This window comes from Myxine glutinosa, chromosome 6 (genome assembly GCF_964187855.1).
Source record: "Myxine glutinosa chromosome 6, kmMyxGlut1.1, whole genome shotgun sequence".
In the NCBI taxonomy this organism is placed as follows: Eukaryota; Metazoa; Chordata; class Myxini; order Myxiniformes; family Myxinidae; genus Myxine; species Myxine glutinosa.
In genome coordinates this window covers 155,462,080-155,478,005 of record NC_136266.1, presented here as the reverse complement: position 1 = coordinate 155,478,005, position 15,926 = coordinate 155,462,080, and the positions used below count along the sequence as shown (strand labels likewise).

Here is a 15,926-nt window from a genome sequence, read left to right as displayed (position 1 = left end):
TGGAGTGTTTCAGTTACGAGTCAGGGGTGTGTTGCGTTGCTAGCCTGGGGTGTGTTCAGTTACCAGCCTGGGTTTAGATACCAGCCTGGAGTGTTTCAGTTAACAGTCAAGGGTGTGTTGCGTTGCCAGCCTGGGGTGTGTTCTTTTACCAGCCTGGAGTGTTTCAGTTACCAGCCAGGGGGGTGTTCAGTTACTAGCCTGGGTTTAGATACCAGCCTGGGGTGTGTTCAGTTACCAGCCAGGGGGGTGTTCACTTACCAGCCTGGGTTTAGATACCAGCCTTGGGTGTGTTCAGTTACCAGCCTGGGGGGTGTTAAGTTACCAGCCTGGGGGTTGTTCAGGTACCAGCCTGAGGTGTGTTCAGTTACCAGGCAGGGGGGGGGGAGGGGGGGTTCAGTTACCAGCCAGGGGGGGGGGGGGTGTTCAGTTACAAGCCAGGGGGGGTGTACAGTTACCGGCCTGGGTTTAGATACCTGCCTGGGGTGTGTTCAGTTACCAGGTATGTTGTAGAACGCTCGCCAAGTGGCTCAAGGTATCATTCCAACGTAACTGTTTCAGACGTTGACAATGACCGGCTGTTTTGTCAAGCGATAGCTCGTTGCTTGGTAACGGACACACACCTACGTATAGTCAGTCATCAGGTATATGACGTTTTCAGCCAACGAGATCACACCTGTAACTGAGACATTAATCAACGTCTGTCTCCAGGGAAATACAAAGCTGGGCATGCAGGTAACATGCAGGTGTGCGCACCGTAATTCCACCGTCAACGTAAAGTTTCCTTTTTCTTTAAATATTTTCCCTCGAAGAAGGAAATCCAGAACTTTACTTTAATTTAAATAACTTTACTCGAGAGTATTTTTTTTTTACATTTACTTTCAATCACTTTACGACAAGTACAAGGAAGACCGATCGTAAAATTGAAGTTTATCATTATTTTTCGACTCCACCTGCCCTCCCCCCAAAGACGCCAACTCGTAATCGTTCCGATGTACCGACTGTTTGTCCTGACGAAATGAGAGGCAGAAATGGCGATCGGTTTTTAAAGGTGAAATTGTTTTGTTAACGGCGACTGGCCTAACAAGTTTATGACGCAAATATAACATTTTGGAAACAGCTTAAATATTCCAGCGTTTGGGAATGACGGCATTGAGAGTTCATCGATGTGCAGCAACGTTTTCCACTAGTGGGGCGGCTTAGCCCAAATATTCAAAAGAATTGTGCATTTTGTGATACAAGCACCAAATTTGGCACAAATGTACATTAATATGTTGCGAACATTTTCAGATATTGGGCCACTTGAAATTCTCTCTTTATGTCCGCCATATTGGATTTCAAAATGGCCGCCACTTGAAATCTACATTTGCTATTATCTCTGGACGTAATGCAGCTATTGACTTGATTCTGGTATCTAAATGTATGTTTTTGGGGGCAAGGAATCCAATGGTACCAATTTCAACTTAATATTATCTATCACAGTCTGTTATATAATTTTATTTGGAAATTATCTAGGCAAATATTGGATTCAACACAATACTTTGAAAAGAATGTCTTAGTTCTGTAAATATAAATAAATAAAAAAACTATACTAAATCACTAGTAACAACTCAGACAAGCTCATATATACTGGCAGTCTAAAATATAAATTCATATCCCATTAGGAAACAAAGTGACCCATTCATTTGTGTTTTTCATATGCATATTTTATGTAACATTACATTCATATTGTCAATAAATACCAAACATGCATAATCCCCTTTTCCTAGACCCTTTAAGCCATCTTTTGTGTTTCTAGAGTACAGAAATTTCTTGTATAGGCTTCCATCTGTCTTGTTTCCTTAACAATGCACTGTAGCATGTCTTTAACAATGTTTACAAACATGACTCCACTACATGTCTTTAATCACAGCCCTGACCCAAATAAAAGAGTAGAGAGGCTGCATGTGTGTTGACCCACATCAACTGTGTTCTTTGTGTGTGGCTGTGTTTAAATCACCTTGTGACTCCACATAAATGAGTTAATTACATACAATCTGGGCTCAGCTAGACAACATTGTGTGGTCAGCAATGAAGACGAGAGTCTGAATTACATGTATGCAAAAGACCTTGTGAACCAGTGAAGCAAATACACGGGTAAGCATGAATTAAATCTAGGGCATGATATAATTTCCATGATGTTTACCTCTACACTCAATGGTGGAAGGAGGTAATGTTTTGATCCCAGCTTGTCTGTATGTCTGTTTGTCTGTTAGTCCACAAAATTCCAGACAAAGCTTGTAGTAGTGGTAGTTGTAGTGGTAGTGGTGATAACAGAAATTGTTATATAGAACTGAACTTATATTATTATTATATGCAGAAAATAACTTCATTTCTATATGCCCTGCAGTGGACAGGTTAATTGGTTTATGCACTGAAGGGGTCACCCTGGTGTGCACTGCTGTGTTCTGCCTCACTGAGTTGTTCAGGTATGATGTACTCAGCACACGCTTACCTGATACACATGTGTGCTGGCTAAAACCACTTGTCTGGTGGGCACGACAGAGGCAGGTTGTCTAATAGCCAACCTGGTCTTACTTTTTTGGGGTTTATCTGAAATTCTTACTATAAGGCTTTAAATTAGAAATGTTTTATATAAAGTAGTATTTTGAGTGAAGTGTGTATTCCACACTGACAGTTTTGACATGTTCTGAATTTAACACGAAGGCTGTAATTAACAGAACGGGGTATGTCTGGAAAATGTACTGTCCAACCTAATAAGAGTTTAGACTGATTTATATTTAAATCTTGGCTGTGTAAATATTGTAAGAATTTATGAATTCAAATGTTTTGTAAATATTCAATAAATTTGGGAATATTTTTTAACTAAAGAATCTCATGTGATTTTATTTCTCTTCTTGCCTCCGGTATGGGTGAAAATTTAATTCCGGCATAATCTCACAAAACTAATTCCCTAAGTGTGCCAAGCTAAATGCTCTACGATATAGAGGAATTATCCTCCTCTCCATTAGTATGGCGGAGGAAACCCCTCTATTATATACGTATATAACAAAATGTTAACATTATATCATTGTATCGTTGCAGATTCAGAAGACAGTTCCACCATGTCCAAGAGCTTCAGACTAGCTGATGTTGAGCGAACTTCACCATCAACATCACAGCACCTCACCACAACTGACTGGAAGTTATGCCTTATATGTCAAGAGGACAAGACGGAGACACTGACCAAACCTGACCAATCAAAGAGAAAAGGCATTGGGAGTGGGTACAGTTCACTCGCAGAGAACTTGGTCAAATTCAGTGAACTTGGAGAGCTTCCAGGATCATTTCACCTGGAAAGACTCGATGATGGTCATGGCATTGAAGCTGCGATGGTTGCACACGGTGCAAAATATCATCAGACACGCAGGCTCCAGTACAACAACACCAAACTGCAGAGAGCACAAAAGAGCACTCAAGAAAGAATGTGAGAGCGATGAGGAACAAGCTGCATGCAAACGCACCAGGTTACATTCACGCTCATCGAGTACAGAGAAGAAGGTCCCAGAAAATTGTTTCTTCTGTGAACAACCTGCTGGGGCTGACAGTCTTCGGAAAGCTGCAACATTCCAAATGGACAAACGGGTGCGTGCCTGTGCAACCCTTCTTGGTGATACAGAACTGCTGGGCCGTCTCAGTGGTGGGGACATGATAGCGTTGGACGCCCAGTATCACCCACGGTGCTTGATAGGACTTTACAATCGCACAAGAAAGGCCCAGTCAACAGGATCACAGGACACAAAACAAGAGCGAGCAATGTCGGCAGTTGTTTTCGCTGAACTCGTCCTCTACATTGAAGAAACCAGACAAGATGAGGAGACGGCACCAGTATTCAGATTGGCTGACCTTGTCCAGTTCTATCAGTCCAGAATGGAACAGCTAGGAGTCCAGCTCGACACGAGAGTCCACTCCACACGACTGAAACAGAGACTGTTGGCTCAGTTTCCTGACATGCGGGCACACACCAAGGGGAGAGACATCCTGATGGCATTTGAAGAAGATGTCGGTGCTGCTCTTGCCAAAGCCTGCGAGCTGGACAGTGATAGTGATGCAGTCCATCTTGCCCATGCTGCACAGATTGTTCGCCGTCACATGTTTGGAGAAGCCAAGCCCTTCACAGGATTCCCTGAAGTATGTCAAGAAGAATCTGTGCCACCGTTGCTGCTTGCCCTAGTCAGTATGATCCTAGAGGGACCCAGCATCAAGGAACAGATGGCAGACACTAACCCTGCAGCAATTGCCACAGCTCAGATACTGAAGTTCAACAGCATCAAACACAAGCGAACACGTGGCACCACATCATCCACCAGTGTCAGGCACAGTGTTGCACAGGAGACCCCACTTCCAATATACATAGGGATGATGCTGCATGCTCATACACGCAAGAAGGAATTGGTCGACAGACTGTCACACCTTGGCCTGAGCATCTCCTATGATAGAGTGCTCCAGCTCTCAGCACAGATGGGCTGCCCTTCAGTGCACAGCCCTCTGTGTGTGTGAAGGGGACTGCACATGACGATGAGTCAACAACATACATGTACTTGTGGCAATGCTGAACTTGTTAACATGACACTGTTTATGTACACATATCGTCAGTACCGGTATATACCTAGCCTCAGATACCAGTACACCTAGCCTCAAATACTAGACCATGTAGCATGTCAGTATTATACCTAAGACATTTACAGAACTAAGACATTCTTTTCAAAGTATTGTGTTGAATCCAGTATTTGCCTAGATAATTTCCAAATAAAATTATATAACAGACTGTGATAGATAATATTAAGTTGAAATTGGTACCATTGGATTCCTTGCCCCCAAAAACATACATTTAGATACCAGAATCAAGTCAATAGCTGCATTACGTCCAGAGATAATAGCAAATGTAGATTTCAAGTGGCGGCCATTTTGAAATCCAATATGGCGGACATAAAGAGAGAATTTCAAGTGGCCCAATATCTGAAAATGTTCGCAACATATTAATGTACATTTGTGCCAAATTTGGTGCTTGTATCACAAAATGCACAACAGGTTTGCTATGCTGCTACACTATTGTTGATATCATTCTCCTGAGATAAGCCCTAACGGTACATCTGAGTAAATGATCTGGCAATTAGGCGGTGTATTAACAAAAAATTTTTTTTTAACTCTGATCATCCAAGTATGTTCGAATACGACGTCATTTAAGTTTAAAAATAGTTAGTCATATTTTACATAAATAAATGAGTATTGTTGGAAGAGGAAAATTAATCCAACTATAATACTGGTTCCGCCTTAATATGCCGGAAGTAAACTAAATAAAGGGTAAAATATTTTAGGTAAAAAGCTCGAAGTTTAACGATCAATTTAAGAATAACAGACATAATTTTATAACTCTACTTGGCTGTTTTAAATTAATCGCAGTAACACCAATCGCGACAAGTCCGACGCTTGAGTATGTGATCGCGAATGCCATTATTAATATTAAAACATCACTTTGGAGTTATAACTCTGTATTCTGCACGGAGGATAATATTATCATAAACCCTGTGGTGAAGAACCACCGGAGTATTGAAAATATATTAATAATAATGAGCGTGTAACGGGACCGCATCGCCGCACTTCCGGTGCTCGGGGTCGGAGGGGACCGGAAGTCGGCCTGGGACTTATTGTGTGCGGAGTTTTTTTTTTTTTTTTTTGCTGGGATTTTCCTGACGCCGACTGAGCGGCGAACGAAGGCGAAACAACTGGAGACAAACACAACCATTCAAAAATGGACGCAAACTGGATAAGCTATTTGTACCAGGTACGCCAGGAGGCTGCTTTGTCCCCTTTCGGTCGGAGCCGAGTTGGCGCCACAGGGCCGCGCGTTTGCACCAACACGTTGTAACTTCCAACAATAATGTCGAAGACTTGTCCCGTTGTCTTTGCGCGACACTTTTGTGTAGAAACTGAGACTGGATTATCGATCCGCCATTATCGTTGCTTTCATTTCGGGTCGTGACGTTTTCCGTGCGGATAAGTTACCTCAATCGAAACGTTAAAATATCATTTTTTTTTTTTTACTCCACCGAATTAACTTACAGTTAAATTAAAGTTACACTTTTGTAAGTTCGTCATTGGTTTGCACTTGTGGAGGCAAAAATACAATACGTTTGGAATGTGGAACTAACGGAATGTGCAGTGATTTCGAAGCTTTCATGTTTTGTTCACATTTGCATCTTCAACGAACACCAGGACCCGAGCTGTGTTGTTATAACCGAGCTGTGTTGTTATAACCGAGCTGTGTTGTTATAACCGAGCTGTGTTGTTATAACCGAGCTGTGTTGTTATAACCGAGCTGTGTTGTTATAACCGAGCTGTGTTGTTATAACCGAGCTGTGTTGTTATAACCGAGCTGTGTTGTTATAACCGAGCTGTGTTGTTATAACCGAGCTGTGTTGATATAACCGAGCTGTGTTGTTATAACCGAGCTGTGTTGTTATAACCGAGCTGTGTTGTTATAACCGAGCTGTGTTGATATAACCGAGCTGTGTTGTTATAACCGAGCTGTGTTGTTATAACCGAGCTGTGTTATAACAGCTGTGTTGTTATAACCTAGCTGTGTTGATATAACCGAGCTGTGTTGTTATAACCTAGCTGTGTTGATATAACCTAGCTGTGTTGTTAAAACCTAGCTGTGTTGATATAACCGAGCTGTGTTGTTATAACCGAGCTGTGTTGTTATAACCGAGCTGTGTTGATATAACCGAGCTGTGTTGATATAACCGAGCTGTGTTGTTAAAACCTAGCTGTGTTGTTATAACCTAGCTGTGTTGTTAAAACCTCGCTGTGTTGATATAACCGAGCTGTGTTGTTAAAACCTAGCTGTGTTGTTATAACCGAGCTGTGTTGTTAAAACCTAGCTGTGTTGTTATAACCGAGCTGTGTTGTTATAACCGAGCTGTGTTTTTATAACCGAGCTGTGTTGTTATAACCGACCTGTGTTTTTAAAACCTAGCTGTGTTGTTAAAACCTAGCTGTGTTGATATAACCTAGCTGTGTTGATATAACCGAGCTGTGTTGTTATAACCGAGCTGTGTTGTTATAACCTAGCTGGGTTGTTATAACCTAGCTGTGTTGATATAACCGAGCTGTGTTGTTATAACCGAGCTGTGTTGTTATAACCTAGCTGGGTTGTTATAACCTAGCTGTGTTGTTATAACCTAGCTGTGTTGTGATAACCTAGCTGTGTTGTTAAAACCTAGCTGTGTTGATATAACCGAGCTGTGTTGTTATAACCTGGCTGTGTTGTTATAACCGAGCTGTGTTGTTAAAACCTAGCTGTGTTGATATAACCGAGCTGTGTTGTTAAAACCTAGCTGTGTTGTTATAACCTAGCTGTGTTGTTAAAACCTCGCTGTGTTGATATAACCTAGCTGTTGATAGAACCGAGCTGTGTTGTTATAACCGAGCTGTGTTGTTAAAACCTAGCTGTGTTGTTAAAACCGAGCTGTGCTGATTTAACCGAGCTGTGTTGTTAAAACCTAGCTGTGTTGTTATAACCGAGCTGTGCTGATTTAACCGAGCTGTGTTGTTAAAACCTAGCTGTGTTGTTATAACCGAGCTGTGTTGTTATAACCTAGCTGTGTTGTTAAAACCTAGCTGTGTTGTTATAACCGAGCTGTGTTGTTATAACCTAGCTGTGTTGTTAAAACCTAGCTGTGTTGTTATAACCTAGCTGTGTTGTTAAAACCTAGCTGTGTTGTTAAAGCCGAGCTGTGTTGTTATAACCGAGCTGTGTTGTTAAAACCTAGCTGCGTTGTTATAACCGAGCTGTGCTGATTTAACCGAGCTGTGTTGTTAAAATCTAGCTGTGTTGTTATAACCAAGCTGTGCTGATTTAACCGAGCTGTGTTGTTAAAACCTAGCTGTGTTGTTATAACCGAGCTGTGTTGTTATAACCGAGCTGTGTTGTTAAAACCTAGCTGCGTTGTTATAACCGAGCTGTGCTGATTTAACCGAGCTGTGCTGATTTAACCGAGCTGTGTTGTTAAAACCTAGCTGTGTTGTTAAAACCTAGCTGTGTTGTTAAAACCTAGCTGTGTTGTTATAACCTAGCTGTGTTGTTAAAACCTAGCTGTGTTGTTAAAACCTCGCTGTGTTGATATAACCGAGCTGTCTTGTTATAACCGAGCTGTGTTGTTATAACCGAGCTGTGTTGTTAAAACCTAGCTGTGTTGTTAAAACCTAGCTGTGTTGATATAACCTAGCTGTGTTGATATAACCGAGCTGTGTTGTTATAACCGAGCTGTGTTGTTAAAACCTAGCTGTGTTGTTAAAACCGAGCTGTGCTGATTTAACCGAGCTGTGTTGTTAAAACCTAGCTGTGTTGTTATAACCGAGCTGTGCTGATTTAACCGAGCTGTGTTGTTAAAACCTAGCTGTGTTGTTATAACCGAGCTGTGTTGTTATAACCTAGCTGTGTTGTTAAAACCTAGCTGTGTTGTTATAACCGAGCTGTGTTGTTATAACCTAGCTGTGTTGTTAAAACCTAGCTGTGTTGTTATAACCTAGCTGTGTTGTTAAAACCTAGCTGTGTTGTTAAAGCCGAGCTGTGTTGTTATAACCGAGCTGTGTTGTTAAAACCTAGCTGCGTTGTTATAACCGAGCTGTGCTGATTTAACCGAGCTGTGTTGTTAAAATCTAGCTGTGTTGTTATAACCGAGCTGTGCTGATTTAACCGAGCTGTGTTGTTAAAACCTAGCTGTGTTGTTATAACCGAGCTGTGTTGTTATAACCGAGCTGTGTTGTTAAAACCTAGCTGCGTTGTTATAACCGAGCTGTGCTGATTTAACCGAGCTGTGCTGATTTAACCGAGCTGTATTGTTAAAACCTAGCTGTGTTGTTAAAACCTAGCTGTGTTGTTAAAACCTAGCTGTGTTGTTATAACCTAGCTGTGTTGTTAAAACCTAGCTGTGTTGTTAAAACCGAGCTGTGTTGTTATAACCGAGCTGTGTTAAAACCTAGCTGTGTTGTTATAACTGAGCTGTGCTGATTTAACCGAGCTGTGTTGTTAAAACCTAGCTGTGTTGTTATAACCGAGCTGTGTTGTTAAAACCTAGCTGTGTTGTTATAACCGAGCTGTGCTGATTTAACCGAGCTGTGTTGTTAAAACCTAGCTGTGTTGTTATAACCGAGCTGTGCTGATTTAACCGAGCTGTGTTGTTAAAACCTAGCTGTGTTGTTAAAACCTAGCTGTGTTGTTAAAACCTAGCTGTGTTGTTAAAACCTAGCTGTGTTGTTATAACCGAGCTGTGTTGTTATAACCGAGCTGTGTTGTTAAAACCTAGCTGTGTTGTTATAACCGAGCTGTGCTGATTTAACCGAGCTGTGTTGTTAAAACCTAGCTGTGTTGTTATAACCGAGCTGTGTTGTTAAAACCTAGCTGTGTTGTTAAAACCTAGCTGTGTTGTTAAAACCGAGCTGTGTTGTTATAACCGAGCTGTGTTGTTATAACCTAGCTGTGTTGTTAAAACCTAGCTCTGTTGTTATAACCTAGCTGTGTTGTTATAACCGAGCTGTGTTGTTATAACCTAGCTGTGTTGTTAAAACCGAGCTGTGCTGATTTAACCGAGCTGTGTTGTTAAAACCTAGCTGTGTTGTTAAAACCTAGCTGTGTTGTTAAAACCGAGCTGTGTTGTTAAAACCTAGCTGTGTTGTTAAAACCTAGCTGTGTTGTTAAAACCTTGCTGTGTTGTTAAAACCAAGCTGTGTTGTTAAAACCTAGCTGTGTTGTTATAACCGAGCTATGTTGTTATAACCGAGCTGTGTTGTTAAAACCTAGCTGTGTTGTTAAAACCTAGCTGTGTTGTTAAAACCTAGCTGTGTTGTTAAAACCTAGCTGTGTTGTTATAACCGAGCTGTGTTGTTATAACCTAGCTGTGTTGTTAAAACCTAGCTGTGTTGTTATAACCTAGCTGTGTTGTTATAACCGAGCTGTGTTGTTAAAACCTAGCTGTGTTGTTATAACCTAGCTGTGTTGTTATCACCTCGCTGTGTTGTTATAACCAAGCTGTGTTGTTATAACATAGCTGTGTTGTTATAACCGAGCTGTGTTGTTATAACCGAGCTGTGTTGTTATAACCGAGCTGTGTTGTTATAACCGAGCTGTGTTGTTATAACCGAGCTGTGTTGTTATAACCGAGCTGTGTTGTTATAACCGAGCTGTGTTGTTATAACCTAGCTGTGTTGTTATAACCGAGCTGTGTTGTTATAACCTAGCTGTGTTGTTATAACCTAGCTGTGTTGTTATAACCGAGCTGTGTTGTTATAACCTAGCTGTGTTGTTATAACCAAGCTATGTTGTTATAACCTAGCTGTGTTGTTAAAACCGAGCTGTGTTGTTATAACCTAGCTGTGTTGTTATGAGCTCGCTGTGTTGTTACAACAGAGCTGTGTTTTTATAACCAAGCTGTGATGTTATAACCTAGCTGTATTGTTATAACCTAGCTGTGTTGTTATAACCTAGCTGTGTTGTTATGACCTAGCTGTGTTGTTATAACCTAGCTGTTTTGTTATAACCTAGCTGTGTTGTCATAACCGAGCTGTGTTGTTATGACGTAACTGTGTTTTTTATAACCTAGCTGTGTTGTTATAACCTAGCTGTGTTGTTATAACCTAGCTGTGTTGTTATAACCTAGCTGTGTTGTTATGACCTAGCTGTGTTGTTATAACCTAGCTGTTTTGTTATAACCTAGCTGTGTTGTTATGACGTAGCTGTGTTTTTTATAACCTAGCTGTGTTGTCATAACCAAGCTGTGTTGTTATAACCTGGCTGTGTTGTTATAACCTAGCTGTGTTGTTATGACCTAGCTGTGTTGTTATAACCTAGCTGTTTTGTTATAACCTAGCTGTGTTGTTATAACCTCGCTGTGTTGTTATAACCCAGCTGTGTTGTTATAACCTAGCTGTGTTGTTATAACCTCGCTGTGTTGTTATAACCGAGCTGTGTTGTTAAAACCTAGCTGTGTTGTTAAAACCTAGCTGTGTTGTTAAAACCTTGCTGTGTTGTTAAAACCTAGCTGTGTTGTTAAAACCTAGCTGTGTTGTTATAACCGAGCTATGTTGTTATAACCGAGCTGTGTTGTTAAAACCTAGCTGTGTTGTTAAAACCTAGCTGTGTTGTTAAAACCTAGCTGTGTTGTTAAAACCTAGCTGTGTTGTTATAACCGAGCTGTGTTGTTATAACCTATCTGTGTTGTTAAAACCTAGCTGTGTTGTTATAACCTAGCTGTGTTGTTATAACCGAGCTGTGTTGTTAAAACCTAGCTGTGTTGTTATAACCTAGCTGTGTTGTTATCACCTCGCTGTGTTGTTATAACCAAGCTGTGTTGTTATAACATAGCTGTGTTGTTATAACCGAGCTGTGTTGTTATAACCGAGCTGTGTTGTTATAACCGAGCTGTGTTGTTATAACCGAGCTGTGTTGTTATAACCTAGCTGTGTTGTTATAACCGAGCTGTGTTGTTATAACCTAGCTGTGTTGTTAAAACCGAGCTGTGTTGTTATAACCTCGCTGTGTTGTTATGAGCTCGCTGTGTTGTTACAACAGAGCTGTGTTGTTATAACCAAGCTGTGATGTTATAACCTAGCTGTATTGTTATAACCTAGCTGTGTTGTTATAACCTAGCTGTGTTGTTATGACCTAGCTGTGTTGTTATAACCTAGCTGTTTTGTTATAACCTAGCTGTGTTGTCATAACCGAGCTGTGTTGTTATGACGTAACTGTGTTTTTTATAACCTAGCTGTGTTGTTATAACCTAGCTGTGTTGTTATAACCTAGCTGTGTTGTTATAACCTAGCTGTGTTGTTATGACCTAGCTGTGTTGTTATAACCTAGCTGTTTTGTTATAACCTAGCTGTGTTGTTATGACGTAGCTGTGTTTTTTATAACCTAGCTGTGTTGTCATAACCAAGCTGTGTTGTTATAACCTGGCTGTGTTGTTATAACCTAGCTGTGTTGTTATGACCTAGCTGTGTTGTTATAACCTAGCTGTTTTGTTATAACCTAGCTGTGTTGTTATAACCTCGCTGTGTTGTTATAACCCAGCTGTGTTGTTATAACCTAGCTGTGTTGTTATAACCTCGCTGTGTTGTTATAACCGAGTTGTGTTGTTATACCCGAGCTGTGTTGTTATAAACCAGCTGTGTTGTTATAAACAAGCTGTGTTGTTACATCCTAGCTGTGTTGTTTCAACCGAGCTGTGTTGTATTAACCTAGTTGTGTTGTTATAACCTAGCTGTGTTGTTACAACCGAGCTGTGTTGTTATCACCGAGCTGTGATGTTATAACCTAGCTGTGTTATAACCAAACGAGCTGTGCTACAAAAACTGAGCTGTGCTGTTACAACCTTGCTGTGTTGTAATAACCTAGCTGTGTTGTTATAACTTAGCTCTGTTGTTATAACCAAGCTGTGTTGTCATAACCGAGCTGTGTTGTTATAACCGAGCTGTGTTGATATAACCGAGCTGTGTTGTTATAACCGAGCTGTGTTGTTATAACCGAGCTGTGTTGTTATAACCGAGCTGTGTTGTTATAACCGAGCTGTGTTGATATAACCGAGCTGTGTTGTTATAACCGAGCTGTGTTGTTATAACCGAGCTGTGTTATAACAGCTGTGTTGTTATAACCTAGCTGTGTTGATATAACCGAGCTGTGTTGTTATAACCTAGCTGTGTTGATATAACCTAGCTGTGTTGTTAAAACCTAGCTGTGTTGATATAACCGAGCTGTGTTGTTAAAACCTAGCTGTGTTGTTATAACCGAGCTGTGTTGTTATAACCGAGCTGTGTTGATATAACCGAGCTGTGTTGATATAACCGAGCTGTGTTGATATAACCGAGCTGTGTTGTTAAAACCTAGCTGTGTTGTTATAACCGAGCTGTGTTGTTAAAACCTAGCTGTGTTGTTATAACCGAGCTGTGTTGTTATAACCGAGCTGTGTTTTTATAACCGAGCTGTGTTGTTATAACCGACCTGTGTTTTTAAAACCTAGCTGTGTTGTTATAAACCAGCTGTGTTGTTATAAACAAGCTGTGTTGTTACATCCTAGCTGTGTTGTTTCAACCGAGCTGTGTTGTATTAACCTAGTTGTGTTGTTATAACCTAGCTGTGTTGTTACAACCGAGCTGTGTTGTTATCACCGAGCTGTGATGTTATAACCTAGCTGTGTTATAACCAAACGAGCTGTGCTACAAAAACTGAGCTGTGCTGTTACAACCTTGCTGTGTTGTAATAACCTAGCTGTGTTGTTATAACTTAGCTCTGTTGTTATAACCAAGCTGTGTTGTCATAACCGAGCTGTGTTGTTATAACCGAGCTGTGTTGATATAACCGAGCTGTGTTGTTATAACCGAGCTGTGTTGTTATAACCGAGCTGTGTTGTTATAACCGAGCTGTGTTGATATAACCGAGCTGTGTTGTTATAACCGAGCTGTGTTGTTATAACCGAGCTGTGTTATAACAGCTGTGTTGTTATAACCTAGCTGTGTTGATATAACCGAGCTGTGTTGTTATAACCTAGCTGTGTTGATATAACCTAGCTGTGTTGTTAAAACCTAGCTGTGTTGATATAACCGAGCTGTGTTGTTAAAACCTAGCTGTGTTGTTATAACCGAGCTGTGTTGTTATAACCGAGCTGTGTTGATATAACCGAGCTGTGTTGATATAACCGAGCTGTGTTGATATAACCGAGCTGTGTTGTTAAAACCTAGCTGTGTTGTTATAACCGAGCTGTGTTGTTAAAACCTAGCTGTGTTGTTATAACCGAGCTGTGTTGTTATAACCGAGCTGTGTTTTTATAACCGAGCTGTGTTGTTATAACCGACCTGTGTTTTTAAAACCTAGCTGTGTTGTTGAAACCTAGCTGTGTTGATATAACCTAGCTGTGTTGATATAACCGAGCTGTGTTGTTATAACCGAGCTGTGTTGTTATAACCTAGCTGGGTTGTTATAACCTAGCTGTGTTGATATAACCGAGCTGTGTTGTTATAACCGAGCTGTGTTGTTATAACCTAGCTGGGTTGTTATAACCTAGCTGTGTTGTTATAACCTAGCTGTGTTGTGATAACCTAGCTGTGTTGTTAAAACCTAGCTGTGTTGATATAACCGAGCTGTGTTGTTATAACCTGGCTGTGTTGTTATAACCGAGCTGTGTTGTTAAAACCTAGCTGTGTTGATATAACCTAGCTGTGTTGATATAACCGAGCTGTGTTGTTAAAACCTAGCTGTGTTGTTATAACCTAGCTGTGTTGTTAAAACCTCGCTGTGTTGATATAACCGAGCTGTGTTGTTATAACCGAGCTGTGTTGTTATAACCGAGCTGTGTTGTTAAAACCTAGCTGTGTTGTTAAAACCTAGCTGTGTTGATATAACCTAGCTGTGTTGATATAACCGAGCTGTGTTGTTATAACCGAGCTGTGTTGTTAAAACCTAGCTGTGTTGTTAAAACCGAGCTGTGCTGATTTAACCGAGCTGTGTTGTTAAAACCTAGCTGTGTTGTTATAACCGAGCTGTGCTGATTTAACCGAGCTGTGTTGTTAAAACCTAGCTGTGTTGTTATAACCGAGCTGTGTTGTTATAACCTAGCTGTGTTGTTAAAACCTAGCTGTGTTGTTATAACCGAGCTGTGTTGTTATAACCTAGCTGTGTTGTTAAAACCTAGCTGTGTTGTTATAACCTAGCTGTGTTGTTAAAACCTAGCTGTGTTGTTAAAGCCGAGCTGTGTTGTTATAACCGAGCTGTGTTGTTAAAACCTAGCTGCGTTGTTATAACCGAGCTGTGCTGATTTAACCGAGCTGTGTTGTTAAAATCTAGCTGTGTTGTTATAACCGAGCTGTGCTGATTTAACCGAGCTGTGTTGTTAAAACCTAGCTGTGTTGTTATAACCGAGCTGTGTTGTTATAACCGAGCTGTGTTGTTAAAACCTAGCTGCGTTGTTATAACCGAGCTGTGCTGATTTAACCGAGCTGTGCTGATTTAACCGAGCTGTGTTGTTAAAACCTAGCTGTGTTGTTAAAACCTAGCTGTGTTGTTAAAACCTAGCTGTGTTGTTATAACCTAGCTGTGTTGTTAAAACCTAGCTGTGTTGTTAAAACCTCGCTGTGTTGATATAACCGAGCTGTCTTGTTATAACCGAGCTGTGTTGTTATAACCGAGCTGTGTTGTTAAAACCTAGCTGTGTTGTTAAAACCTAGCTGTGTTGATATAACCTAGCTGTGTTGATATAACCGAGCTGTGTTGTTATAACCGAGCTGTGTTGTTAAAACCTAGCTGTGTTGTTAAAACCGAGCTGTGCTGATTTAACCGAGCTGTGTTGTTAAAACCTAGCTGTGTTGTTATAACCGAGCTGTGCTGATTTAACCGAGCTGTGTTGTTAAAACCTAGCTGTGTTGTTATAACCGAGCTGTGTTGTTATAACCTAGCTGTGTTGTTAAAACCTAGCTGTGTTGTTATAACCGAGCTGTGTTGTTATAACCTAGCTGTGTTGTTAAAACCTAGCTGTGTTGTTATAACCTAGCTGTGTTGTTAAAACCTAGCTGTGTTGTTAAAGCCGAGCTGTGTTGTTATAACCGAGCTGTGTTGTTAAAACCTAGCTGTGTTGTTAAAATCTAGCTGTGTTGTTATAACCGAGCTGTGCTGATTTAACCGAGCTGTGTTGTTAAAACCTAGCTGTGTTGTTATAACCGAGCTGTGTTGTTATAACCGAGCTGTGTTGTTAAAACCTAGCTGCGTTGTTATAACCGAGCTGTACTGATTTAACCGAGCTGTGCTGATTTAACCGAGCTGTGTTGTTAAAACCTAGCTGTGTTGTTAAAACCTAGCTGTGTTGTTAAAACCTAGCTGTGTTGTTATAACCTAGCTGTGTTGT

The 15,926-nt window shown here is 40.7% G+C and overlaps 2 protein-coding genes across 2 annotated transcripts in view; both read left to right on the top strand.

The window, feature by feature from the left end:
- Positions 1-2,278: 2,278 nt before the first annotated feature.
- Positions 2,279-3,664, top strand: LOC144892533 (uncharacterized). The gene is made up of 2 exons (XM_078779488.1): positions 2,279-2,465; positions 3,082-3,664. The coding sequence occupies exon 2, from the start codon at positions 3,102-3,104 to the stop codon at positions 3,465-3,467; it is 366 nt and encodes a 121-aa protein (XP_078635614.1). The 5' UTR covers positions 2,279-2,465; positions 3,082-3,101; the 3' UTR covers positions 3,468-3,664.
- Positions 3,665-5,650: 1,986 nt separating this feature from the next.
- The window catches only part of LOC137428915 (uncharacterized), a 177,483-nt gene continuing 167,207 nt past the window's right edge, over positions 5,651-15,926 (top strand). The window contains exon 1 of the mRNA XM_068118784.2: positions 5,651-5,821. Coding sequence (XP_067974885.1) covers positions 5,789-5,821 — 33 coding nt within the window. The 5' untranslated portion in view covers positions 5,651-5,788. The remainder of the gene's footprint in view (positions 5,822-15,926) is intronic.